Source organism: Artemia franciscana, chromosome 8, assembly GCF_032884065.1.
Source record: "Artemia franciscana chromosome 8, ASM3288406v1, whole genome shotgun sequence".
Classification (NCBI taxonomy): Eukaryota; Metazoa; Arthropoda; class Branchiopoda; order Anostraca; family Artemiidae; genus Artemia; species Artemia franciscana.
In genome coordinates, this window is record NC_088870.1 from 38,088,987 (window position 1) to 38,116,886 (window position 27,900).

Below are 27,900 nucleotides of genomic sequence, written 5' to 3' on the forward strand. Positions count from 1 at the left end.
AATTCCCATCGACCCTCAAAAAGTAGTTGACTCTTTTAATCACAATATATTATTTGAGAAATTTATCACGGAATTCAAAATTAACTCTTTCTTGGTGAAATTGGTAGCCTCGCTAAGGAATTTCCTGACGATGGAAATTTGTCCGTGATCTAACGTTTGTGACCCTATGGGTATATATAATTTAGACCTTGCTATTTGAATTTAGTGAGCCTGTGAGCATCCAAAATAACACCGCACACGATGCCTCAGACATACACGTAAGAGTCCATGACAATCCATTGGTCCATGACTAGAGTCCATTAATCTAAGTTGAAATTTACAAGGCGTGTCGTGGGGGATGTCGAAATAACGAAAAGGCACTATGTGTATGCTACTTTTACTACGACTTCAGCTTTTACCAATACTGCTAAAGCTGAGGATATCAGGGTGAAAAATGCAGGGAATGCCGAAGGGATGTTGAAATAAATCAGAACATGATATATGCTTGCAGGTTGTCTAACAGAAAAATTCCATTAGCTGCTTAGGGTGCTAAGTCGAAACTTTCACGGTATGTTGAGTGAGATGTTTAAAAAGCCAAGGCGCCATGTTTACACTGTTACTTTCACTACTGCAACTGAGACAGAGGATGATAAGCTGAAATTGTCGTTAACTTTTAAGGGAGATGTTGAACTAAAACAAAATCCACCATGTACATGCAAGTTGTCAAAAGTGAGTATCAGCAATATCTCAGGAGGAGCTTAGAATATTAAGTTGAAACTTCCAGGGGGTGTTTGGGGAGGGGGTATTGAACTAGCCAAAATGCACAACATGCATACTATTGCTACTACGATTACTGTGAGGCTAATGATACAAGCAGCAGCTTCCTTTCACTTTTTTCACCACCGAATCTTTCACCAACTTTTAGTATTATGGGACCAAAACTTTAAGCTAACCAATTTTCATCAAAATAGCCAAACAGTCAAATGAATGTACTTTGTAAGTCAATAATATGAACAACGAAACATTTACTGGTTGGGCTGTTTGTGTAAGGTTTGAAACCAATGTTTTAAGGCTATTTTTAACCAAAAACTTGAAATATTTTGGTCATTTTCAAGAGCTCAAAAAGGACTTAAATTTGAATTTGTGATAGAAGTGCTTTTTATATTTGCAAAGAGCTTAAAAAAGGCATTGGGTGGTATGTTCACATTATTCGTAAGTCAATAATATGAACAATGAAAAATTGACCATTGTGTTAACTATGATTATTTTGCAAAATATGAAGCAAGAATTGTTTTCTTGACATGTTTCCTTATGTCCAGCTGGGCTCCTAGGCTTATAATGCTGGTTGGCCAATTTAAAGATTTGTATATATTTACATATATCCCCCTATATATCCCCCTTCAAACCCCAAGAGAAAGGAGAAGGATTTTTCAGGGCGTACTACTTCATTGAACATCGTCCTGAAAATGGAATCATTTGCTTGTCGATACTCAGGAACTCTTCTCTTTCAAGGGTTGTGCACATACTACAAACCTCTTCCAAAAGTTGTCTGGCTTTCCATAGTCGGCTTGTAGCTCTAACGCTTTGGTCTTATTCATCTTCCACAACAAACTTCAAGTTACTCCGGAGTTTGAAGTATCTGTCTTGGTTTATATTCTCAACAATGATTGAGACTTTGAATCTGTTGCTCCAGAACGTTCCGATTCTCGGATATTTCAGATTACCCATCAAAATAGTTACACTAAAAATGTCTTCAGTTCTGATTTCGTTGTAGCAAGTGGTTTTTATACGTTTTCTGGTAGTGAAAGCCATTCGTCGCGAAAGCCATCTGTTAAAGAAATAATCTGAGAAGTATGTCAGGAAATATTTGTGTGGCTTCCAGTCGCTTCGGTCTGATGGTCCCAGATCTTCGTCAATCGGTTCAAAATCGAAATTCGCAGCAGTAAAATGTTCTGAGGACTTCTGTTTGCACAAAGGCTGACGCACTTTTCGGATATACTTTTTAGATCTGGATGAGCATTGGTCCTGAAAGCTAAAAGTGGAATATTATCCTCTTCGTCATCGAATGCGGAATCAGAGTTATTCGTATCGAAAGTTGAAAGTGAGCTAGGGTCTTCATTCTCTTCGGATGAGGATTGACAGTCGTTGATACGATGATGGCCATCATTACTGAAAGGCATCCATTCGTTGCCGTCATCGTCGCTAACCTCTAGGGTCAAATTACTTAGGTCGCTGTCATCTAGCAAACTGATCGCCTGGTCCAAAGTGACCAAAAAGATGAGATGAGAGCCATGGGGATCAAAAACAACAAAAAGTTAGCTAAATGAAAGGATATAAGACTGTTATAAATGCTAAATTCAGGGAAAGCGAATGTATAGTATATTATTGCTTCTTGATGTTATTTTCATTCTGAGACAAAAAAAAATATAGTTGTTACTGATCCAATTCACGATTTGCCCACCCAGGACTATAATGGATCGACAAAAGTGCATAGAATAGGAGTAATTGTTTAGGTCAATCTAATGTTGTTAGCTGCACTAATGGAAATATAAGATCCAATGTTCAATCCAGTATACATGGACAAAACCTTCATCTAGATGGCAGGTCAATTGATCAGTCCAGATTTTTAAAACACAGAAGTGTAAAAGAAACTTATTTTAGATTACTTGATTTATTTCACATTTCGATGCCTATTCTTTAAATTTATTTTTAATTTTCCTATCTTTAACATTTTTTCTGCTTCTTAAACTTTTACATTACTAGTATCTGATAGGTCAGGTATTATTAGTATCTAGTAAAAAAAACATCACAGATTTCATTCAAGTTGCGCTCTTTCAGAATATGCCGTTTTAGAGCTCACGTAGACAACGGGTTGGACAAAATGAATTCATAATGTGTTGTACAGCGGGTTGGATTTCCGGGAGGTTAAGCTACAAAACTTGCGCAGTGTTTACGTATAGTAGGAAAGGAGTGCGAAGCCGTTCTATTCTTGGAGTGAGGAGGTCGAAATTTTACAGAAGCTAGTATGAAAAGAAAGAAAAATTGTGAATTACCTGTTCACAGAAATAGAGTTGAAAGTTCCCAAAATATTCGTCCATTGCTACCCCTATATTCATGGATTTTTCTTGGAAAATACATTAAAAGTTTAAAAACATCCGAATATTTGATCCTGCAAACTCATTTGTCACCCCTATCCTCTTTTGATCTTTCCTCTGTAAGCTGTAGAAATAGTGGCCTGTTTTAAGGGAGTGCGAGCCATCCTCAAAAAAAAGAAAAGGAAAGCGGCAGAGAGTGCCTTATTAAAGGGAAAATAGTCTTTATTTATTTCCTTAAAAAATAAAACTTGGCTTAGATCAGGGACGTACCCATGATGCCGGGGCAAAAGACTTGGGACCTAAAAAAAATAATACAAGTTTATTGATAGGGCACGGAACTTCAAAAGAAACGTTAATTTTATATTATCAACTGTAATAGTTGCCAGAAAAGAAAAACGAACAAAGATGTAAATAACTCTGCCTATAACAAAACAATTGTAAAATTAGTATCATGCAAAATGTATCTATTATGGTAATACAGAAATTCAACAATTTTATCTCTGTATTTCGAATTCAAGGGATGCACGGGGCCAAGAAGGCTTCCAGAAGAATCATTATAAAAGATCTATTGCTTTGAGCAAGAAAAAACATCAAATAAGGTTATCACTGTCACTAGTGATTACAGCTATACAAAAACTAACGGATATTCTGGGCTTATAATGAACAGGCTGTACTTCTGTTACAATTTTAAAGGAGGTTATTCAGGCATAAGGTATTAAAAATCCTCGCTGACGGCTTCGTTGGACATTCAAGAGAACTCGGAGAGGCGATCTATGCCTTTTCGGTCTTTTAATTTTCAAAATACCTGAAAAATACTTCTCAGCTTTATCCGAAATATGTTATGAAAGAGTGCCCTGGCAGCATTGACATAATTATGGCAAATAATTCAATTTTACTAGATTGTGAAACAGTTTATTTAAATGAATTTCAAGCCATATCAATATTTGTTTTTCCAAATTTAGGAAATATGTTGTCAAATCTTTGAAACCTCGTATACTGAGGTAAGCTTCAAGATGAAAATACTTTTTTGTACTTCTGGTAAAATTCTAGTTTAGTGACTTCTTGCTATCTCAAAAAGGGGTTTGGTTAGGAAAATGAAACTTCTGGGGACGGTTAAGAAGGTTAAAGAATATCCTGGGAAGGTATTTTAAAGTTCCTACCTATGCTCCCTCTCCCTTTAGAGGGTCCTGAAATTTGCTTACATGACAAGTCTATACTTATTGAATTTTGACAAAAAACATTTTACCTTAATTTTCAGTTACCAGTTGTGGTAAAATTCTAGTTAATTGGCTTCTTGCTATCTCAAAAAGGGGTTAAGATAGGAAAATGAAACTTCTGAGGATTGTTAAAAAGGTTAAAGAACATCCTGGGAAGTTATTTTGAAGTTCCTACCTGTGCTCCCTCTCCCTCCAGAGGGTCCTGAAATTTTGCTTACATGACAAGTCTATACCTATTGAAATTTTGACAAAACAATATTTTACCTTAATTTTCAGTTACTAGTTGCTTTTTTCTCTGCCTTTAGTTCTGAAAATACAATTCCTGTTATTTGAGTAGAATTTTGAGCCATATCAATGTTTTTTTTTTGGTAAAATTCTAGTTAATTGACTTCTTGCTATCTCAGTAAGAGGGTTTAGGTTAGGAAAATGAAACTTTCAGGGATGAATCTACAGACTAAAGTGTGTCCCAGGAAGGTATTTTGAAGCAACTACCTCCACTCCTTCTCTGTCTAGAGGGCCCTGACCTTTGATGACCTTTAAAAATATGTGTAGCTTCATAACTTTGCTCAATTCCATTTTATAAGGTTTTAAAGATATGCAAATAGGTTTCCTAAATTTTGAAAAAAAAAAAACATTGATATGGCTCAAAATACTACTCAAATAACAAAAATTGTATTTCCAGAACTAAAGGCAGAGAAAATACAACTAGTAACTGAAATTTAAAGTAAAATGTTGTTTTGTCAAAATTTCAATAGGTATAGACCTGTCATGTAAGCAAATTTCAGGGCCCTCTAGAGGGAGAAGGAGTGGAGGTGGGTACTTTAAAATATGTTCCCAGGACATACTGTAGCCTGTAGACCCATCCCTGAAAGTTTCATTTTCCTAACCTAAACCCTTTCCAAGATAGCAAGAAGTCAATGAACTATAATTTTACCTTTTTTTCAAAATCTAGGAAATATATTTGCATATCTTTAAAACCTTATAAAATGTAATAGAGCAAAGTTATGAAGCTGAAAACAATTTTATTGTACTTCAATTAAGCAGAAGATCTATCTTGCAAGGTTTCACTTTTATAACATGCATATTTTTAAAGGTCATGGCCCTCTAGAGGGAGAGGGAGTAGAAGTAGTTGCTTCAAAATACCTTCCTGGGACATACTTTAGCCTGTGGACCCATCCCTGAAAGTTTTGTTTTCCTAACCTAAACCCTTTCTGAGATAGCAAGAAGTAAATTAACTAGAATTTTACCCCATTTGCTTTTTCTCTGCCTTTAGTTCTGAAATTGCAATTCCTGTTATTTGCATATAATTCTGAGCCATATCAATGTTCTTTTTCAAAATTTAGGAAATGTATTTGCATATCTTTGAAACCTTATAAAGTGGGATTGAGCCAAGTTGTGAAGCTGAAAACAATTTTTTTGTACTTTATTCAAGCAGAAGATCTATTTTGCAAAGTTTCATATGATAAGATCAGAATCAGCTAGGCTGAGCAAGAAAAGCAAATCCAATCCCAATGTTTTCAAAATGTAATGGGAACGCCTTTAGATGACAGTGTATATATAGGCTACACAAATCTCTAAATTAGCCAACCAGTATTATAAGCCTAGGTGATAGGTTATTATGAGCCAAGTTGTGAAGCTGAAAACAATTTTTTTGTACTTCATTCAAGCAGAAGATCTATTTTGCAAAGTTTCATATGATAAGATCAGAATCAGCTAGGCTGAGTAAGAAAAGAAAATCCAAGCCCAATGTTTTTTTATGCTATTTCCTGATAAAATAACTAGTCTTGGGGGAAATTCCAGTTTGAACACTTACAGAGTTTCTAAAATGCAATGGGAACACTGTTAGATGACAGTGTATATATAGGCTATGCAAATCTTTAAATTAGCCAACCAGTATTATAAGCCTAGGAACTCAGTTGAACATAAGGAAACAATTCTTCCTCCATGTTATGCAGATTAATAATAGTTAACACATTGATACATTTTTCATTTTTCATATTATTGACTTAAAAACAAAGTGAACACACCACTCAATGTTTTTTTTAGCTCTTTAAAAATATAAAAACTGCTTCTATAACAAATTCAAATTTAAGCCCTTTTTGAGCTATTGAAAATGACCAAAATATTTCTGGTTTTTGGTTAAAAAAGACTTGAAACATGGGTTTCAAAATTTATACAAACAACCTAACCAGTAAATTTTTTGTTGTTTATATTATTGATACAAATAAAGTGAACATGATACTTGATGCCTTTTTTTGAGCTCTCTATGAATATAAGAATTGCTCCTATCAATAATTTTGGTAATTGTTTAGTTTGTCACAAGCTGTCTAAAGTGGAAACTATGCTGTGAAGGAGCATAATTTCCATACTCTAGAACATAGAAATGCTCATTCTAAAAGTGCATCCATTTCTGGTTGACCCTCCTCCTCTATGGGGCAGACTAAAAATATTGCTATTAGCCTAAAGCTTTTGTTTAGATTAAGAGCTTTGGCTTCTGTTAGCTTTATTTTCAGGACAGGGTGGAGGAGTGGGATTCAACTTTTATGGTAGTAAAAATTATATTTTGAACTGTACCTTAATCTATCTATATATTAGAACAATTTGCAAATCAGTACTGCAACTAACTTTATGCTAATTTTGCATTTAATCTTGGCACCAATTCAAATTCTGTATAATATTTACAGGGGGGGGGGATTTTTATAAAAATCAAGGGGAAATTTGTACTTTTTATGACAGAACATACAAAGTTAGAGTATTTTTGAACAAAAATACAAAGAGGTATTTTCAAAAGTTTACAGTGGGAAGGGAATATAGTTCTCAGACTTCCCTAAAATTTTAACAACAAGCCTAGAAGAACAAACAATCAAATTTGATGCAGCATCACAACTAGAAATTTCACACAACAACAACAACAAGGCTACTTGTTTATATGAGATTGTGAAAAGTTTTCTAAGTAACAAAGCTTGGCTAAGTTCTCAATTTGCTGTTTGTCCAAGATAAGATCTCCTAACAGGTTTTTATCAATTTTGTGGCCAAGATTAGGATTTAGATGACCAGGTTATGACTCTATGGTGCAATGCTACATTTTAATCAAATGTTATAACCCATGGTGCAAAAAATAAGGTAGCAAAGTAGCAATGCTACTTGGCATTTTTCAAATTTGTTGGCAGATTTTTATCTGAAATTACCGTTTTTACATATAAATATAATTTTTGCTCAAAGAAAGGCTGTCAGAACTCAAGTTATGGTGCTAAAGTGTCAGCAGCATTTGGGTCTTTCAAATCCTGCTACTGGCAGACAACAGCTTTGGAACTCTTCCATACCAGACTCCTCCTCCCAAACACTCAAGTTAGGTTATATTTTTCCCATGTGTTTTCTGGATATTGATTTTGCCACAGTTGGTTCATTTTACAGGTACATGGTTTTAAACAAGAGCAATGCTAACAAATTTAAGTAAATATGGCAATTCTCAAAACATTTATCAATTGTTTTTTGTTTTTTTTTAAATTGGGTCATGATCAGTCAATGCCTCTGGATTTGATAACTTCAACAAAATAGAATTATAATCAAGTAGTGAGTTTTTAATGGTACTTGGTTAATTAAGCAAAACACTCAAGAATTACACTTAAGTTAGATCTCACAAAACCAGTTCCATAGCCTACAAAGACAAGTGACAGGTGATAGAATTCATTTGACTTAAAAAATTTGGGCTATATATTTGCACATATGGGGGGGGGGGGGGGGCACTATGCAAAAAGTAAGGTAGCATAGTAGCAATGCTACTTGGCAGTTTTCATGGCCTAGAAAAATTTGTTGGCATATTTTGTCTAAAAATACCAGTGCTTCCACTGTCCTCAAATTTTTGGGGATTTCCCCAAAAATTTGTCTTCTCAGAAAAAAAATTGATTTTCCAAAAATCTCCTTTCCTTCAGGGTTGCCACCCCTAGTGATTTATCACTAGGGAGAATCCACCCCTAGTAACCTTCACTTTCACTTAACTTATTTTTTTTTTTACTGTTTTCCAAAGTTTTTGTCTCAATTATTTACTACACTAAAAAAAAGACATAGATCATTGAATTACTTACCTTCTTCTTATGCTAGTGAGTGCATAATGTTTATTGGACTATACCATTTCATCAATGATTCTCTTGTGACTTGAAAAAAAAAATTTCATTTGAACATGTTTTATGTTCAGTGTAATTTTGAACATTGATGCAAAGAGTTACTTTAGACAGCTGGACTGTGAGTTTAAATTTGTTTTTTTTTTTGCTATTCTGTTTAATTTTCAAAGGACTAAAAATATAAGAGAGTTATGTTGAAAAGTTATTTTAAAATGGGAAAGGGAAAGAATGGTACCTATGCAGAGAAGAGGGAGGGGATTTTGTGATAAATTTGGAGATATTTTCATTGTCGAGCTGTAAATTAGGTGAATACACCACTGAAGACTTTTTTTTGTACTCTTTTAAAATACTTCCATTACCTTACCAAAAAATTAATGGACCCTTTAAGATGATACCTTATATTCTTACTTTCTGCAATTTACTTTGAGTCTTATTTTCTTTTACTCTAGGTTTTGGGCATAATATATTAATCTCAAATGTGTAATAGATTAAAGAATACTTATGTATTTTACAGTCAACACTCAAATTTATGCTGTTTAAAATTCAAGAACAAACCGTTTTTTTTCTGTCTACATTAAAATACAATTAGCTTATGTTGAGTGGAAAACAAGGAGCAGGTGACATAATACATTGGAATTATTATGAAAAGAGAAATCACCAATGCAACAGTACACACATAAAAAAAAAAAAAAGAGACAGAAGGAGAAAAGGAAGACTGTTTTCCTAAATTAGTGATTAATATAGACCAGCACTTGAATGAGGCCTTAACCCTACTTATCCATACAATAAATATGGGCTATATATTTGCACATTAGATGTGTAACCTCCCATCCCCCTCCCACCCTCAATATGCAGATATATAGTCCAAAATTGTTTCTAAATATTATTGTGTCATTATATTTTGACATTTTTCAGTAGAATTAACCAAACTTCACTTCTTGAGTGTCAGCAGCATAATACATAAGTGCTGGTTAAGGGAATTGATCTTTTTGCCAAGAATCTTCACCTTTTAAAAAAAATTTGAATATTGCTTCATTTAGTATGTCAAATTTAAGTACTTTTGTTTTTTCCTTAAGAATTTCATTTTGCATATAACCTTTTATCTTATCCTCCTCCCATCACCATTGCTATTCTCATGCACTCCCCCTGTCATATTTTTGGTGGGCATCCATGCTTGATTCAGTGATTCAACTGCAGTCTTGGATCTTTTTATGGTCTAGGAAAATTGTTAATTAGGTGAATCAAATTTTATGGAATAGATATTATGCTCAAATTAGGGCATAAAATTTTTTTTACGACCCAGGTCTATCTCCATAACTTCTAATGCTAGAGCAATTATTAACCCTGTATGGAGGCTAATCCTGAGCTATAAACAGTAGAACTGAAATAAAAATGTGGTAGATTTGCCATTCAAAACTTTTCTCAAATATAATCTTACCACTACTAGTACTACTAACAACTCACCACAGCACCAAGCCACCTGAGGTCAACATAGCTGCATACGTTTCTCCTCCACCTCAATTCAAAGCCTCCCTCTTTACACACTCCCCAGAAGTTCCCATTTCCTTTAAATCTTTTTTTTACATACCCACACCCCAGACAAGGACGACCTGCTTTCACTTTAGCTCTAGGCAGTTGGCTGAAAAGGACAATCTCTGGCAATCTGTCATCCTTCATCCACACAACGTGCCCTAATCATCTTAACCATTCTTTCATTATAGCCCTAAAAAGCACGATTGAACCACACTTTTTGTACAGCCTACTTCTTGATATGTGATCAGTCAGTTGGGTACCCAGAACAATCCTTGGGCAATTTCTCTGGAAAACATCTGGTAAACGTTCATCCATTTATGGAGCGCCCATGCTCAAGAGCCAGATTTGACCACCCATCACTGTATCTTCCAATATTCTAATTTCCATACTTATCTTCCTATTCTTCCAAACTCTTTTTAATTGTGAAAAAAAAAAAAAAAACTCTGAGCCTTAGCTATTCCATTTTTACCTTCTTCACTGCTCCCAACGTCTTTACTAATAGTACTACCAGGGTAAGTAAAGCTGCCCACCAGATCGATCTTTTTGTTACCCAATATCACCTTTTTGTCTTCACTCATTCCTAGCCCTAGTGACTTAGTCTTCATAACATTAATTTTCGAACCTATTCTAGCATTTCAAACTCACAGAACTTCTAAAAGTTCATTCATTTTGCTTACACAGTCATTTAAAATGCTTCAATCAACAGCATAAACTTTTTTTATGGGACTTGGTATTTATCAAGTGACATATAGTGATTGCAAATTCTGTTGGTCTGTCAGTCTGTCTGTCCTGGTTTTACTAGTTTTGGCACTTCCAGATAAGCAGGACAATAAAATTTGAAAGGACAATGAAATTTGGCAGGCATATCAGGGATCAGACCAGATTAAATTAGAAATAGTCGTTTCCCTGATTTGACCATCTGGGGGGGGGGGGACAGTTAATTTGTAAAAATAATTTATGAATGGGTGATCGGATCTTAACGATATTTGATATTTAGAAGGATATTGTGTCTCAGAGCTCTTATTTTAAATGCCAACCAGATCTGGTGACGTTGGGGAGAGTTAAAGGGGGAAACCTAAAATCTTGCAAAACGCTTAGAGTGAGAGATCAGGGTGAAGCTTGGTGGGAAAAATAAGCACAAGTCCTAGATACGTTATTGTAATAACCGGAATGGATACGCTCTCTTTGGGCAAATTGGAGGGGAGGGTTAATTTTGAAAAATTAGAAAAAATGAGGTATTTTTAACCAAATATTTTTTTTTTTTTTTTGTAAAAAAACATTCATCAAACATTCTTGTATTTTTACAAAGGACTGATGAGATCTTAATGAATTTCGTATTTAGAAAGACCTCGTAACTCAGATCTTTCATTTTAAATCCCGACCGGATCCAGTGTCATTGGGGTGAGTTGGGGGGGGGGGACCGGATTTTCCGGCATTATTTAAAAAGCAATCAGAAAACAAATAAAAAAAAGTTTTTTCAGCTAAAAGTTAGGAGCAGCATAAAAACTTAATATGTAGAGAACTTACTGCTTATACGAAGGGGATGGCCCTCTCCTTGCATCAATACCTTGCTGTTTACACTAAAATAAAATTAGAACTTTTAAAAAAGCCTATTATTCTAATTAAACAGCCCTTGTGTTTCAAGATTCATTCATAAATAATTGAAAAAAATAGCCGACTTTTAGTGTAAAGAGCGAGGTATTGAGGAGGGGACAATCCCCCTCACGTATGCAGTAATGTCTGTTCGTTTTAAGTTTTAGCACTGCTCCTTACTTTCAGTTGAAAAAAATCATCTGTTTTATGTAGACGTACAAAAAGACCCCTTTTCTATAGACATAAGGAAAAATCTTGAAATTTAAAGCAATATTTATAAATTAAAATTGTTGTGAAAACAGATTGTTATAACTCAGAGCCTTCAGAATATCTTACTTTTAAATATTTGATTTATAAAGAAATGGTAAGTTTTTAACCACATTATGAAACTCATTTCTAGTTATGGTAACTTTTTGTGTATTGGTAAAACTAATCTACATTCAAGGGCTCAAAGTCAAATTCCCTTCAGAAGCAATTATTATATTTCAAAAGAGCATAAAAAGGGGTCAGGTGATGCATTCACCTTTTTTCCTAGCTAAATTTTATGAAAAATTGAAAAATTTCGTGAATGCTAGTAGAAAGTGATTATGGGTGGTAGTTTTTGGTTGTTTTTCAGATTATTTTACTCGTGATCTTGATAAATCTTCCAATTTTGACTTTCTCCTTGGTGTTATTATTGAAAGGTTCGAAGACTTGGAACTCCGGTTAGCATTAATTGATCCAAGTTAAAGGGCCTTAATTACCGAAACCCTTCACCATGGTAAAACCTGGTACTTTGGTATACAAAAGAAACACATAGAACATGTTAAAAAAGAGAGAAGGTTTATGGATTAGTTGAATTATTGGATTATTGTCTAGATAATTAACAGATGAAACATAAAGTTTTCCATCAAAGATATTTAAAATGTACTCTTCTTAAGATGAAATAAGATGTTAGATGATTCTTAGGTGAAATTTTGAGAGATAATTGTGGTTAATTATTTAATTATTAAGCTAAACTATGCTAAAAAAATAAGTAGGGGAGAATCTGTTTTAAGCAGAATTTGCCATATATTTTCCTGGGATATATAAAAAATCTAATCTATTTACCATAAGACTATTTTTATTGGAGTTGGTCAATATAAAAATAGATATATCCCTAAATAGGTCTTTAATTTGGGAATGTGTTGATTCGCTTTTTATGGTTGTATCTTTGAACTGTTTTCTAGGTTTAGTGCTCTTCATCATCTTTTGAACTTTGACTTAATTGGTAAAACATGGAAGAACCAGACTTATTTGGCCTCACTGCTGTTAAGCAAGGTAATTGGAATTATGGGTGATTGAGCAAATTTGCTGTGTATTTGTCCTCCTTTTGCTTAAAAGTAGAACTGTCATTACGATTCCCAACTTATTTTGGCTATTTTATGTGAGTAGAACAAGATAATCTACATCAGTACAGCCAAAATTTTTACGAAAACTTTTTAGCAGTATCTAATCAGGTTTATTAAACACTTCAATTACATTCTCATCTATATATATACTAGCTGTTGGGGTGGCGCTTCGCGCCACCCCAACACCTAGTTGGTGGGGGCGCTTCGCGCCCCCCCCAAGCCCCCCCGCGCGCGTAAGTCGTTACGCGCCATAATAGTTACGCGCCATTGTAGTTGTGTCCCTATGTCCCACCTGTGAATATAGATATATATATATATATGGTTTTAACTACGTAAAACTTGCGAATATACAACATTCTTTGCTGTCCCATTGTCTTTGCATATAAATAGATTGTCAGGTTATCCCCCTGTTTCCCCCGGTGTCCCCGTTGTAGTTGTGTCCCTGTGTCCCGGTCGTCATTTATATTCCCTGTGTCCCGGGTCCCGGTCATCATTTGTATCCCGGTGTCCCGGTCTGTATATACATTCGTTTTTTAGTTTTGTTTTTCTCCTTTATTTTTTTCCTTTTTTTTTCTTTTTTAGCTTATTTAGATTTTTAGATTTTTTAGTTTTTTTTATTAGTTTTTAGTTTTTATTTCTTTTTAGTTTTTTTGTCCCGGTCGTCATTTATATCCCCCTGTTTCCCCCGGTGTCCTCGTTGTAGTTGTGTCCCTGTGTCCCGGTCGTTATTTATATTCCCTGTGTCCCGGTCGTCATTTGTATCCCGGTGTACCGGTCTGTATATACATTCGTTTTTTAGTTTTGTTTTTCTCCTTTATTTTTTTCCTTTTTTTTTCTTTTTTAGTTTATTTAGATTTTTAGATTTTTTAGTTTTTTTATTAGTTTTTAGTTTTTTTTTCTTTTTAGTTTTTTTGTAGTTTTTACCTTCTTTTTAGTTTTGTTAATTTTTTTTTTTACTTGTGTCTTGGTCGTCATTTATACTCCCTGTGTCCCGGTGCTTTGTTGATTGCTAATCGAACATTCCTTTTGTCCTGGTCGCTTTCTCTTTGAGTGTCGTCATTTATTTTTTTCTTTTTTAGTTCTTTTAGTTTTTACCTTTTTTAGTTTTTTTTTAGTTTTTAGTTTTTTTAGTTTTTTACCTTTTTTTATTTTTTTTAGTTTTTTAATACTCCCTGTGTCCCGGTGCTTTGTTGATTGCTAATCGAACATTCCTTTTGTCCTGGTCGCTTTCTCTTTGAGTGTCGTCATTTATTAGTTTTTTCCTTTTTTTTTAGTTTTTTATTGGTTTTTACCTTTATTTTAGCTTATTTTTCAGTTTTTTCCTTTTTTTTAGTTTTTTTTTATTTTTTATTTTTTTTAGTTTTTTACCTTTTTTTAGTTTTTTTAGTTTTTTTAGTTTTTTAGCTTTTTTACTTTTTTTATTAGTTTTTAGTTTTTTTTTGTAGTTTTTGCCTTTTTTTAGTTTTTTCAGTTTTTTTTTTAGTTTTTTATTGGTTTTTACCTTTATAGTTTTTTTAGTTTTTTAGCTTTTTTATTTTTTTTATTAGTTTTTAGTTTTTTTTGTAGTTTTTGCCTTTTTTTAGTTTTTTCAGTTTTGACGTCACCTAATCCAGTTTTTTCAGGTGACGTCACCTGACACATCCATCCACACATCCATCCACACATCCACAGACAGACAACTTATTTTTATATATATAGACTAGCTGTTGGGGTGGCGCTTCGCGCCACCCCAACACCTAGTTGGTGGGGGCGCTTCGCGCCCCCCCCAAGCCCCCCCGCGCGCGTAAGTCGTTACGCGCCATAATAGTTACGCGCCATTGTAGTTGTGTCCCTATGTCCCACCTGTGAATATAGATAGATATATATATATGGTTTTAACTACGTAAAACTTGCGAATATACAACATTCTTTGCTGTCCCATTGTCTTTGCATATAAATAGATTGTCAGGTTTACCGACTCTTGAACATGCAACATATAATGGTCCATGGGAAAACAATCTGTATTCAGATCTATACCTCATGATTCTAATGATTGCCCTTGAGCTTTGTTGATGGTGATTGCTAATCGACCATTCCCTGTCCCGGTGTCCCGGTCGTCATTTACATCCCCCTGTTTCCCCCGGTGTCCCCGTTGTAGTTGTGTCCCTGTGTCCCGGTCGTCATTTATATTCCCTGTGTCCCGGGTCCCGGTCGTCATTTGTATCCCGGTGTCCCGGTCTGTATATACATTCGTTTTTTAGTTTTGTTTTTCTCCTTTATTTTTTTCCTTTTTTTTTCTTTTTTAGCTTATTTAGATTTTTAGATTTTTTAGTTTTTTTATTAGTTTTTAGTTTTTTTTTCTTTTTAGTTTTTTTGTCCCGGTCGTCATTTATATCCCCCTGTTTCCCCCGGTGTCCCCGTTGTAGTTGTGTCCCTGTGTCCCGGTCGTCATTTATATTCCCTGTGTCCCGGTCGTCATTTGTATCCCGGTGTACCGGTCTGTATATACATTCGTTTTTTAGTTTTGTTTTTCTCCTTTATTTTTTTCCTTTTTTTTTCTTTTTTTTATACTCCCTGTGTCCCGGTGCTTTGTTGATTGCTAATCGAACATTCCTTTTGTCCTGGTCGCTTTCTCTTTGAGTGTCGTCATTTATTTTTTTCTTTTTTAGTTCTTTTAGTTTTTACCTTTTTTAGTTTTTTTTAGTTTTTAGTTTTTTTAGTTTTTTACCTTTTTTTAGTTTTTTTAGTTTTTTTAGTTTTTTAGCTTTTTTATTTTTTTTATTAGTTTTTAGTTTTTTTGTAGTTTTTGCCTTTTTTTTAGTTTTTTTAGTTTTTTAGCTTTTTTATTAGTTTTTAGTTTTTTTTGTAGTTTTTGCCTTTTTTTAGTTTTTTTTAGTTTTTTAGCTTTTTTATTTTTTTTATTAGTTTTTAGTTTTTTTTGTAGTTTTTGCCTTTTTTTCTCTTTGAGTGTCGTCATTTATTAGTTTTTGCCTTTTTTTCTCTTTGAGTGTCGTCATTTATTAGTTTTTTCCTTTTTTTTTTAGTTTTTTATTGGTTTTTACCTTTATTTTAGCTTATTTTTCAGTTTTTTCCTTTTTTTTAGTTTTTTTTTATTTTTTATTTTTTTTAGTTTTTTACCTTTTTTTAGTTTTTTTAGTTTTTTTAGTTTTTTAGCTTTTTTACTTTTTTTATTAGTTTTTAGTTTTTTTTTGTAGTTTTTGCCTTTTTTTAGTTTTTTCAGTTTTTTTTTAGTTTTTTTTTGTAGTTTTTGCCTTTTTTTAGTTTTTTTAGTTTTTTAGCTTTTTTATTTTTTTTATTAGTTTTTAGTTTTTTTTGTAGTTTTTGCCTTTTTTAGTTTTTTCAGTTTTGACGTCACCTGATCCAGTTTTTTCAGGTGACGTCACCTGACACATCCATCCACACATCCATCCACAACTTATTTTTATATATATAGATATATATATATATATATATATATATATATATATATATATATATATATATATATATATATATATATATATATATATAACTTAAAAAAAAATTTAAAAAAGAAGAAAAAAACAGAAGAACAAAAAAAAAACACTAGAAAAACTATAAAAAAACAATAAAAAAACTTAAAAAAAAAGAAAAAACTATAAAAAAACAAAAAATAATAATAAAAAACGAAACAGAAAAAAACAAACAAAAAAAATGTGAGTTTAGGGTTCAGGCGTTGGTTCCAAAGAATCATCATTTATTGTAACTACAACTGCAAATTTTCGGTTTTTGGGCCTTTCCACAGACTGCGTTGGATAAATAACAGATTACGTTGAAAACTTATTTATCTTATTTATGTTAATCTACTGTACTGCTTTACTTCTGTTCTCTAAAAAATCTACTGTAGTTTTTGTTTAAGCGATCAACAATTTAAAAAAAAAAGAAAAAAAAAAAAAAAAAAAGGGATAGTTCATGCGTTGTTTCCAAAGAATCATCATTTATAGTAACTGCAACTGCAAATTTTCGGTTTCTGGGCCTTCCCACAGACATTGTGTTGGATAAATAATTTTTTGCACTGACATTGTGGCAGGGGTCAGCTAGTTAGATATAATTTTCGACACATACGCTTGTCAATATATTTAAAATCCCTTTAAAAGTGTAATGATGCACCAGAGGCGCCATTTGGGGGGGGGGGGGGCAGGAGGGGCAAATACCCACCCCAGATTTTCCAGGGGGTCCAAGCTTCCACCAAAAAGGGCCCTTTGCCGGCCATAATAATAACACTATTTGCTATTAACCATCGTAAACTTTGAAAGCAGGTTAGATACATAATTAAATTCTCAAGTTCTGTCAAATGCCCATTTCCTAGATCATTATATTAATATTATAAATTCTGAATATTTGCAGTTCCTTGATGGAATCGTTCCTTTTTATCTTCCAAATGTACTACATAGAAGCAATTATGCGAGCGACAAAATCGCTGTCTCAGCAGCTCCATGCCGTCACCATCGACTTGGTTATTTTCGATCGCGCACCCTGATTCAGGCCACAAGAAGCAAACTCACCGACCTGCGTTCAGATGCCTCATTTGTATTGCTTTTCAAGAAGGCTAAAGAGTTTGCAACAGAACTCGAAATTGAAGTACCTGCTGTGAATGAACCCGCGACTAGACCCTCCTCTGTTGGTCAGAAAGGACGACCTTGAAGAACTCAAAAGATCACCAAGCATCGGAAACAATTTATGACAACTTTGAAGCTAGGAAAGAATTTAATCGAATCTGGAAATTGGACTACTACTTTGGCGGATGAAATGAAGCAAGAATACTTCAAAACTTTTGACCGTCTACTAGCCAAATTTGACAGAAGGTTCACAGATAACTTGCCAGTGCTGAGTACGCTCGAAGCCTTGGATCCAAGCTCAACCACGTTTATGGACACAGAGCTGCTCAAGCGTTTCTCTTCTCTTTACGGCGAGCTGGATATTGACAGCATTCTTCTCGAATCTCAAGCTGGTATTGCCAAGCGTTTCTTGCCCGATGAGGAGGAAAAGCCGGAAAACTTCTTAGACATTGTCGACCATCTTCAGGCATTACCAGTGGCTTACTCAGAAGTAATTAAAGTACTTCGTATTGCTGCCACACATCCTGAGACAACAGCGAGCAATGAGCGTTTGTTTTCTATCCTAGAAATAGTGAAAAACTACCTACAGTCTACAACAGGAGATGATCGTCTCAGTCACCTCCTTTTGATATTTGCAGAGAAGGATTTAGTAAAAAATTTGGACTACAACGATTTTGCAAAGATGAAAGCTCGGCGGTTCCCCTTGTTACCTTGAATTTTCAAATATTTTTTTTTTCTTCTTATGTTTCTCCGTTGTGTAAATATATTTGATCTGGAAGATTTCTGCTGAAGGAAAACTGAGATTTTGGTTACAACCCTCAGCATAACAATGAAGGTTACTTTCACCGACGTATTGTTTACTTAAATAAGAAAGTTTCTCACTGAGGAATGCCAGCCTGTAGTCTGGTTGAATTTTCCACTTTCAGTTTAATCACCTAACCTCGTTGATTGTATTCTTCGTTGTTATAATTAATCTTAGAGGTCAGTGTGGTTGAGTTCCACATTTGGTTACAGTACATTTTCAAGCAACACACGGGTGCTGAAAATGTATTTTTGCTTAGAATATTCAATCAATGTACTGCCAAAACCCGGATTTTTCTTACGCGAAACAAAATGAATCGGGGGGGGGGGGATGGAGTTCATGTCCACCCCAAGATTTGGCCCAAATGGCGCCTCTGTGATACACTCTTAATAAAATAAATAATGCAACGTAAAATCTGCAAGATTTTGTAAAAGAATTCTTTTTCTGTTTTCCATTTGAGTTATTAGAGAAAATTCTCTAGCATTTTTTTTTTAATGGCCGTGCTTTGTTACATTTTCCATAACTCTTAAGTGTTTCAACAGATGTTTCCTGAAGGAATGTAAATTCCTATCCAGTGTCCTTCTTTCTAGCTTGAATTCCAAGTATTTACTACCATGGCTGTAGGGTAGCTCGCAATCTTTATTTGGTTAGATAATTGGAAGCAACGCAAAGTGATTTAATCCTAACACTTTCAAAATCACGTTTTAAATGCTTAGAAAATTATTTGGAGAAAGACACTACAGGCTGATTTTCTGCAGTGTTTCAATGTGCACTTGTGAATTCGAGTCACTAAAGCGATAATAAGCTACCCAATGCTTTGTTTAAGTTAAGTCCAAACGACCTTCATTAACCGATCCTTGGAGATTTTGAAGTTTAAGACGGTTAAGTAAAATGGGTTCTGCTCGAAATTCTCCGAAAACTGTTGTTTTTTTTCATGAGAATGATGGCTAGCTTTGATGAGAGAAGAGGGAATGAGCAATGGTCACTTTCAGAAAATGAGAGTAACCCACCCACTATCTATCTTGCATAAATCTTGACATTGTCTTAGTTGAATACGTGAGTTAATTCGTAAGTTACGTATATTTTTTACTAATGAAAACGTTCGTAAAAAATTAAAAGTTCTAGTTGCCTTTTTAAGTAATCAAAAATTGGAGGGCAACGAGGCCTTCTCCTCCGGTCCTTTTTTCTCAGAATCTTCCGATTAAAACTATGAGAAAGCCGTTTAGCCAAAAAGATATTCAAATTTCGTTTTGATTATTTATTTGCGGAGAGCCAAATTTAAAACATAAATTAATTCAAAGACGAACAGAAATTACTCCGTGAATATGAAAGGGGCTTTTCCTTCTCAATTCCCCACTCTTTACGCTAAAGTTTTTTACTCTTTTAAAAGGTGGAGTTAAGAGAAAGTGATAAACTTTAGCATAAAGAGCGGGGAGTTGAGGAGGAAAAGCCCCTTTAATTTACGGAGTAATTTCTGTTCGTTTTAAGTTTTAATATCGCTCCTTACTTCCAATTAGAAAAAAACTTGTTTTTTTTTTTTATTTAATACTTGACGAAGCGTCTCCAAGTGCATTTCTTTGGATTGTCTTTGTTGTTTTAGCTAGACCTTTTACTTTTAAATGATACCTAAAGACGATCTACGTGAAGCTTTAACAGCAGATGGGGTTACGAGGCCCCAGGATTGCATAGATGTATAGGGAGCCAAATTATTTCCATCTGATATAAATCCAGTCATTTATGCGTATATATGTGTTTGACCAGAGCATTGAAGTCCATTTTTATAGCTCAGGCACCTTGGTCCGTAATTCTTCCTTTACCTAGAAATTTTTTAATTCAATTTTTAACAAAAAATTATGCATGCACACGAAAAAATATTCTGTCCCGAAAACTGAAGGTGCTCTGGGTTTTCGATAAATATTGGCGCAATCATAGAAAGTACAATAGCGCTGCCTAAATAAAGAGCAATGTGGGCACAATGTATTAATTTGGTTTAGAATATTAGAATCTGTCCGTTTGATCTCGGTTTGAAAAATTAATGTCAATCAAAAAGCTTAGTGATTTGAAGTTTTCTTGGTGTGAAAATAGTAATTTTGTAGTTAGTCTTTTTTCAGAGCCCGTTTCGAGGGTTGTGCTCTGTAGGATGTTCTCATTTGAACTATGTGAAAGGTAAAGACTTTTCGGGAAATACCGTCGTTAGTATATGGACAGGAGGGTCCATTTGGTATCACCGGTGGCATTGGCGTGGCGCTGGAGATCAAAGACTCGTAGCCTATAGACTATCATATCGAATAGGAGTGACAGCTACCAAAAGAAGCTATCGATAGCACTGATAGTTGAAAGGAATAATCCAGGGGTGATCGTATTGACTCAGTGGTCCCAGAATATCGCGAGAGGGCTTATTCTAACGGAAATTAAAAGTTCTACTGCCCTTTTTTAAGTGACCAAAAAATTAGAGGGCACCTAGGCCCCCTCCCACACTCATTTCCCCCCAAAGTCACCGGATCAAATTTATGAGATAGCCGTTTTATTCACCGTAGTCAAAAAACCTTATAGCTATGTTTTTGGGTACGAGTTACTCCCCCACAGTCCCCGTGGGAGGCGCTGCAAGTTACAAACTTTGACCTGTGTCTGCATATAGTAATGGTTATTGGGAAGTGTATAGACGTTTTCAGAGGAATGTTTTTGGTTTGGGGCGGAGCTCAGGGAGGGGGGTTACGTGGGAGGATCTTTCTATGGAGGAATTTGTCATGGGGGAAGAGAATTTCAATGAAGGGGGCGCAGGATTTTTTGGCATTGTTTAAAAAAATAATGAAAAATAAATATGAAAAAATGTTTTCTATTGAAAGTAAGGAGTAGCATTAAAACTTAAAACGAACAGAGATTATTAAGCATATGAGGGGTTTAGACCTTCTCGTAATACCTTGCTCTTTACGCTAAAGTATTTTTAGTAATTTCAACTATTTATTCTACGGCCTTTGTGATTCAGTGGCCATTCTTAAGGAATTGGGACAACATTTAAGCTTTTATGTAAATAGCGAGGTATCGATGAGGGGTAAAACTCCTCCCTCGCTCCTTTTTTTTAAACTCTGCCGATTAAAAATATGAGAAAGCCATTTAGCCAAAAAAAAAAATAATATGCAAATTTTGTTTAATTATTTATGTGCGGAGATCAAAACATTCATTAATTTAAAAACGTCCAGAAATTAAATAAAAAAAACAAGTTTTTTTTAAACTGAAAGTTAGGAGTGACATTAAAACTTAAAACAAACAGAAATTACTCCGTATATGAAAGGGGATTTTCCTCCTCAACGCCCTGTTCTTTACGCTTAAGTTTTTTACTGTTTTAAAAAGTAATGTTCAAAGGAAGAGTCATGCTTTAGCGTAAAGAGCGGAGCGTTGAGGAGGAAAAGCCCCTTTCATATACGGAGTAATTTCTGTTTGTAATTTTGGCATGCCTAGATAAATCTGAAGATTTAAAGTTATTAGCCAACTTGAACCACGAACGACTTTATGCACATTATAATGATTAAAGTTGAGTGTAAGAGTCTGTTTGCATCAACTCTGGACAGATTGTTTAAGACAATTATAACGGAAATTTGTTCATGATGGAAATGGCACTGTGAACAATTCAATCATTTTCTTAGACCATTACTCCATGGGCTCAAACAGTTTTAAAACCTCTTCAACAGCGGGTAAAATTAAATGTTCTCCAATTTCTTCAATATCATCAGTAACAAGCCAAGAATTAATAACAAGCCACCATGACATGAACCACCATGACATGCCAAAACTTTCAGTTTTTATCACTGTTTTTTTTTCCACGTTGGATACCCTAGGTTTTCTATCAGTTACAAACATATTTTGCTGTGGTTGTCTTTATGGAGTTATACTGTAATTCTTATAGAAGTTGAAGATGCATCCTCAAATGATGATAAAGATGTTTTTGCAAGCATACACCCTATATTATCAATAAAACATGAAGCCAATTTCTTTGCTATTGTTTCGGGCATATCTGCAGATTGTAAGCCTAATACTGAGCATCTTGAACAGGAGTTGAACTCTGGCGGGGACAAAGGTATGCTTCAGATATATTGACCTTTTTCTTTATATTTGCGGATCTAAAATAAAAAAATATATATCTTTCACTTCTTTTGAAATTATTACGGGGTGTGAAAGAGCTGCATCTCAGTGCATGAAGATGTTCTGTTGTTGCATTTGAATCAAAATATTTCAATATTTGAAAAGAAGTCCCGGCTGGTCTTAATTTTTTGGAAAGAAGATATTTTATCTTAATTAAATCACTGAAAAAAAAAGAAAAAAAGTTAATTGTCGTTTGAGCGTTTTTATAATTCTTAGAATTCGTTAGAACTCCTTTCTTCCAATTTCAAATATACTTTACTTTTGTTTTAAGATCAATAAAACGATGCAGCTTTTATAATATGTATCCCGTTCATGTCTTTTGTTTAATAATATGCCAGTGTGCCATTCCATAGTCAAAGCATTCTCCAGAACTAAGAGTTGAAGAAGTTGACAATTTACTATATGGGGTGCAATCAGCCTCTTTGGGTATGCATGAGTTTAAAATCAAATAAAAACAGATACTGTTCCTAACTATTGCCTCTTTTAAACTTGATTGAATAAAAAAAAAACTAATTTTTTTAGCTGAAAGTAAGGAGCGACATTAAAACTTAAAACGAACAGAAATTACTTCGTATATGAAATGAGTTGTCCACTCCGCAATCCCTCGCTCTTTACGCTAAAGCGTTTAATTGTTTTAAAAAGTAGAATTGTGGCAAAGAGTCAAACTTTAGCGTAAAGAGCGAGGGATTGCGGAGTGGACAACTCATTTCATATACGGAGTAATTTCTGTTCGTTTTAAGTTCTAATGTCGCTCCTTACTTTCAGCTAAAAAAAATTAGTTTTTTTTTTATTCAATTTCTGAACGTTTTTGAATTAATGCATGTTTGGTTTTGGCTCTCCGCACATAAATTATAAAAATGAAATTTGTATATTAATTCTTTTTTTGGCTAAATACCTTTCTCTTAGTTTTGATCAGACGATTTTGAGAAATAAGGGGTGGAGAAGGAGGCCTCGTTGCCCTCCAATTTTTCCGTTACTTAAAAAGGCAACTAGAACTTTTAATTTTTAACGAACGTTTTTATTAGTAAAAAATATACGTAACTTAAGAATTAACTTACGTAACAAACTTTCATAACCTTATATTTTTATTATGTATATGAGGGGGTTTGTACCCTCGTTAATACCTCGCTCTTTTCACTAAATCGTAAGTTTTGTCCCAATTCTTTAAGAATGACCCCTGAATCAGAAAGGCCGTAGAATAAATAGTTGAAATTACTAAAAATACTTTAGCATAAAGAGCAAGGTATTTATCTCCTCCTAAATACCTCGCTCTTTATGCTGAAGTATTTTTAGAACCCCTCATATGTGTAATAATCTCTGTTCGTTTTAAGTTTCAATGCTACTTCTTCCTTTCATTTGAAAAAACGTTTTCATGTTTATTTTTCATTGTTTTCTTATAGTAATGCTAGAGAATCCTGCGCCCTAATTATTGAATTTTTCTTCCCCCATGACAGATTCCTCCAAGGAAAGATCCTCCAACATAGCCCCCTCTCCTCAGCCTCACCCCCAAACAAAATAAAATCCCCCTGAAAACGTCTGTACACTTCCCAATAACCATTACTATATGTAAACACTGGTCAAAGTTTGTAAATTGCAGCCCCTCCCCCAGGGATTGTGGGGGAGTAAGTCATCCCCAAAGACATAGTTATTATGGTTTTCGACTATGCTGAACAAAATGGCTATCTCAAAATTTTGTTCCGTTGACTTTGGGAAAAAATGAGCGTGGGAGGGGGCCTAGATGCCCTCCAATTTTTTTGGTCACTTAAAAAGGGCACTAGAACTTTTCATTTCCGTTAGAATGAGCCCTCTTGCGACATTCTAGGACCACTTGGTCGATACGATGACCCCTGGGAAAAAACAAAACAAAAAAAACAAAAAAAAAACAAATAAACACGCACCCGTGATTTGTCTTCTGGCAAAAAATACAAAATCCACATTTTTGTAGATAGGAGCTTGAAACTTCTACTGTAGGGTTCTCTGATACGCTGAATCTGATTGTGTCATTTTCGTTAAGATCCTACGACTTTTAGGGGGTGTTCCCCCTGTTTTCCTAAATAAGGCAAATTTTCTCAGGCTCGTAACTTTTGATAGGTAAGACTAAACTTGATGAAACTTATATATTTAAAATCAGCATTTAAATGCGATTCTTTTGATGTAGCTGTTGATATCAAAATTCCATTTTTTAGAGTTTTGGTTACTATTGAGCCGGGTCGCTCCTTACTACAGTTCGTTACCACGAACTGTTTGATATTGAATGGGGCATTATGCGCCCAAAATTTCCAAAAGTTTTGGTTTGGATAGCATCACTGGTGATTTACCTCATTTGCTGTGTTTGTTTGTTTCTTTTTATTATGGCGAAACCGTATAATTTTTTTTTGCGATTCTTCAAAAAGTCTTATTGGTTACGTACGCCCCTTGAATTTTAAAGACAAGAGTTGAAAAGTTTTTGTTTAAAAGGATTATCTTAATTATTGTGCGTTGTATGACACATATTGCATAGTTTATTGGTGGATTCACTTCTTTTTGACTCGATTCTTTTTTTCTTTTTTTTCTGACAACCAATGTAGTTTTTTCTGTTAGCTTTATGATCTCTGGTAATGCCAAGATTTTTCTCACAAAAGGATTATCTTAATTATTGTGCGTTGTATGACACATATTGCATAGTTTATTGGTGGATTCACTTCTTTTTGACTCGATTCTTTTTTTCTTTTTTTTCTGACAACCAATGTAGTTTTTTCTGTTAGCTTTATGATCTCTGGTAATGCCAAGATTTTTCTCACAAAATAGTTTCACTCATTTGTGGTGGTAAACAGATGGTGTGAGTGTGGTAGGTGTTAGAGTGTGAGCACCTATCCTTTGGAACAGTTTTTTTTTTTTTTTTTTTTTAATGATTCTTCTAAAAGACTTATTGGTTACGCAGGTCTATTGAATTTTAGAGATATAGTTAAAATGTTTTGATTTAAAAGGATTAATGTTAATTATTGTATTTTGTATAACATGTATTGCATAGCTTTTGGTGAATGCAGTTCTTTGTGACTCGATTCGTTTTCTGTTTACTTTTTTCGGACAACCCGTGTAGTTTATGCTGTTAGCTTTATGATCTCAGGTAACGCTAAGATTTTTCTCACAAAAAAAGTTTCACTCATTTGTGGTGGTAAACAGATGGTGTGAGTATGTGAGGTGTTAGAGTGTGAGCAACTACCCTTTGGAACAGTATCCGTTTTTTTGTGATTCTTCTAAAAGACTTATTGGTTACGTAGGTCTCTTGACTTCTAGAGATAGAGTTAAAATTTTTTGATGTTAATTATTGCATTTTGTATGACACGTATTGCATAGTTTTTGGTGGATGCAGTTCTTTGTGACTCGATTTGTTTTTTGCTTACTTTTTTCGGACAACCCGTGTAGTTTATGCTGTTAGCTTTACGATCTCAGGTAACGTTTAACGTTTTTCTGTTAGCTTTATGATCTCTGGAAATGCCAAGATTTTTCTCACAAAACAGTTTCACTCATTTGTGGTGGTAAACAGATGGTGTGAGTGTGTGAGGTGTTAGGGTGTGAGCGCCTATCCTTTGGAACAGTATCTGGAAAATGTAAAAAAAATATGGCTTTGGAAGATTTGAAAAAGTACACTCATTTGCGGTGGTAAACAAAGGGTGTGAGTGTGTCAGGTGAGAGAGTGTGAGCACCTATCCTTTGGAACAGTACTAAAATTTAAAAAAAAAGACACTGCTTCGGAAGACTTGAATAAATATGCCTTTATTAGAATCTTGTTATTTGCTTTTGGAAGAAATGATTGATCCTGTTGACCACCATTGACAAAATTCTTTGTATATAGTATAGAAGAATTTAAAGATCATATATTATAGCAAAAATATCAGAAGCTATGAGAAATAAACATAATTATTCTGTCGAAAAAATTGCTTTAACTGATAAAAGTGGGAAGTCTATACTGTACATGGATAAAACAATATTTTCTAGAGAATTCCATCTTTGTGTAAATTAATATACAACCTCATGTTTTAGAATTTAAAATGACCGTCAATTACTTAAAAGGAATTTAAGTAATTGACGGTCATTTTAAATAATTAAATCAGTAATTGGTCATTTAAGTCATTACATCAGCAATGAAGAAGACAGCGACGCCAGTTCATCTATTATAAAATAATCACTATGGAAAGAGTCATTAAATTTGAAGTAATTGTAGAAAGTTTGAAATATTAAAAGCTGGATTATATGCAAATAAAAAGGATAAAGGCAAAGTTTTTCATTCTTATTTAAATTTCCATTATTTTAGTTGTTCATATTACAGGGTCCTTTGATAATGATGTCAGCAAACAAGAATGTGGAACATCTAGCATGCCTGGTCTGACCAACATATGTCCTAAACAAGAAACGAATGCAGATTGTTTTGTGAACAAGCTACCAGGTAATATTTATGTACTTACTGAAAATGATATGATAAAACAGGAGGCTTCATGTTCTGCAGAAAAATCAATCAAATGTGATATATGTGAGAAACTATTCCTCCAAAAATCTCGCCTATATAAACATCTAAGAACTCATTCTGGAGAAAAACCTTTCAAATGTGATATGTGTGAGAAACATTTTACTTCCGAATCCCGTTTTTTCTACCATCAAAATACTCCCACTCGAGAAAAACCTTTCGGACGTGATATATGTGAGAAATGTTATACTTCAAAACCTGGTTTATTCAGACATCAAGCAACTCATTATGGAGAAAGGTGGTTTCGAAAGCCATCTCTCGAATGTGGCTTATGTGAAAAGACATTCAGCCAAAAATCCGATCTATCTAAACACCAAAGAACTCACAGTGGAGCACCTTTCGAATGTAATGCCTGTAAGAGACGTTATACAACAAGTTCCAGTTTATCTCGTCACCAAAGAGCTCACAGTAAGGGAAAGTCATTTGTGTATGTCAGTGTATAATATATATATTACAATGTTCCTACTTGAGAATAAACTTACTGTGGATGTAATTTTGTGCTCTCAATTTTGTCAGTAAGGTATATGAAATCTTTAAATGCAGCAAAGCCTAATCATATTTCGAAATACATATAAAAGATAAATTTCTTAAACCTATTTTATAAACATGATGTTTTTTTTAAATGCCTTTTATTAAGAACATAAAAAATCACAGTTGTGTTGAAGAGTAACGCCGTTCTGTCAGATTGCCAATTGGAAGATGAAGTATTTGGAGTTGAATTTGACAATATGCTCAAGACCATAATATATATGATGTTTATTAATACTAGAAGCCCTACGGACCATGGTTAACACAAAAAATTTAACACTATGCAAATTATGAATAAGCCACGCCCTTAAATTCAAATTAAATAATAAATAAATCATAGGCCGCCGCACAATAGTGATGCCTAAGTAAAGAGCAATTTGGGCACAATGAATTATTTTTTTTATCGCCAAGGCACTTTTTATAGAAAGAATTGTTGTAGAA

General features: G+C 34.1%; 1 protein-coding gene across 1 annotated transcript; it reads left to right on the forward strand.

Annotated features, from left to right (window-relative positions):
• The first annotated feature begins 3,919 nt into the window (after positions 1 to 3,919).
• LOC136030388 (zinc finger protein 322-like) lies at positions 3,920 to 27,424 on the forward strand. The gene is made up of 4 exons (XM_065709327.1): positions 3,920 to 4,075; positions 12,747 to 12,837; positions 22,192 to 22,362; positions 26,737 to 27,424. Exons 2-4 carry the CDS (start codon positions 12,795 to 12,797, stop codon positions 27,372 to 27,374), a joined length of 852 nt encoding a protein of 283 aa, XP_065565399.1. The 5' UTR covers positions 3,920 to 4,075; positions 12,747 to 12,794; the 3' UTR covers positions 27,375 to 27,424.
• The last annotated feature ends 476 nt before the right edge of the window (positions 27,425 to 27,900 follow it).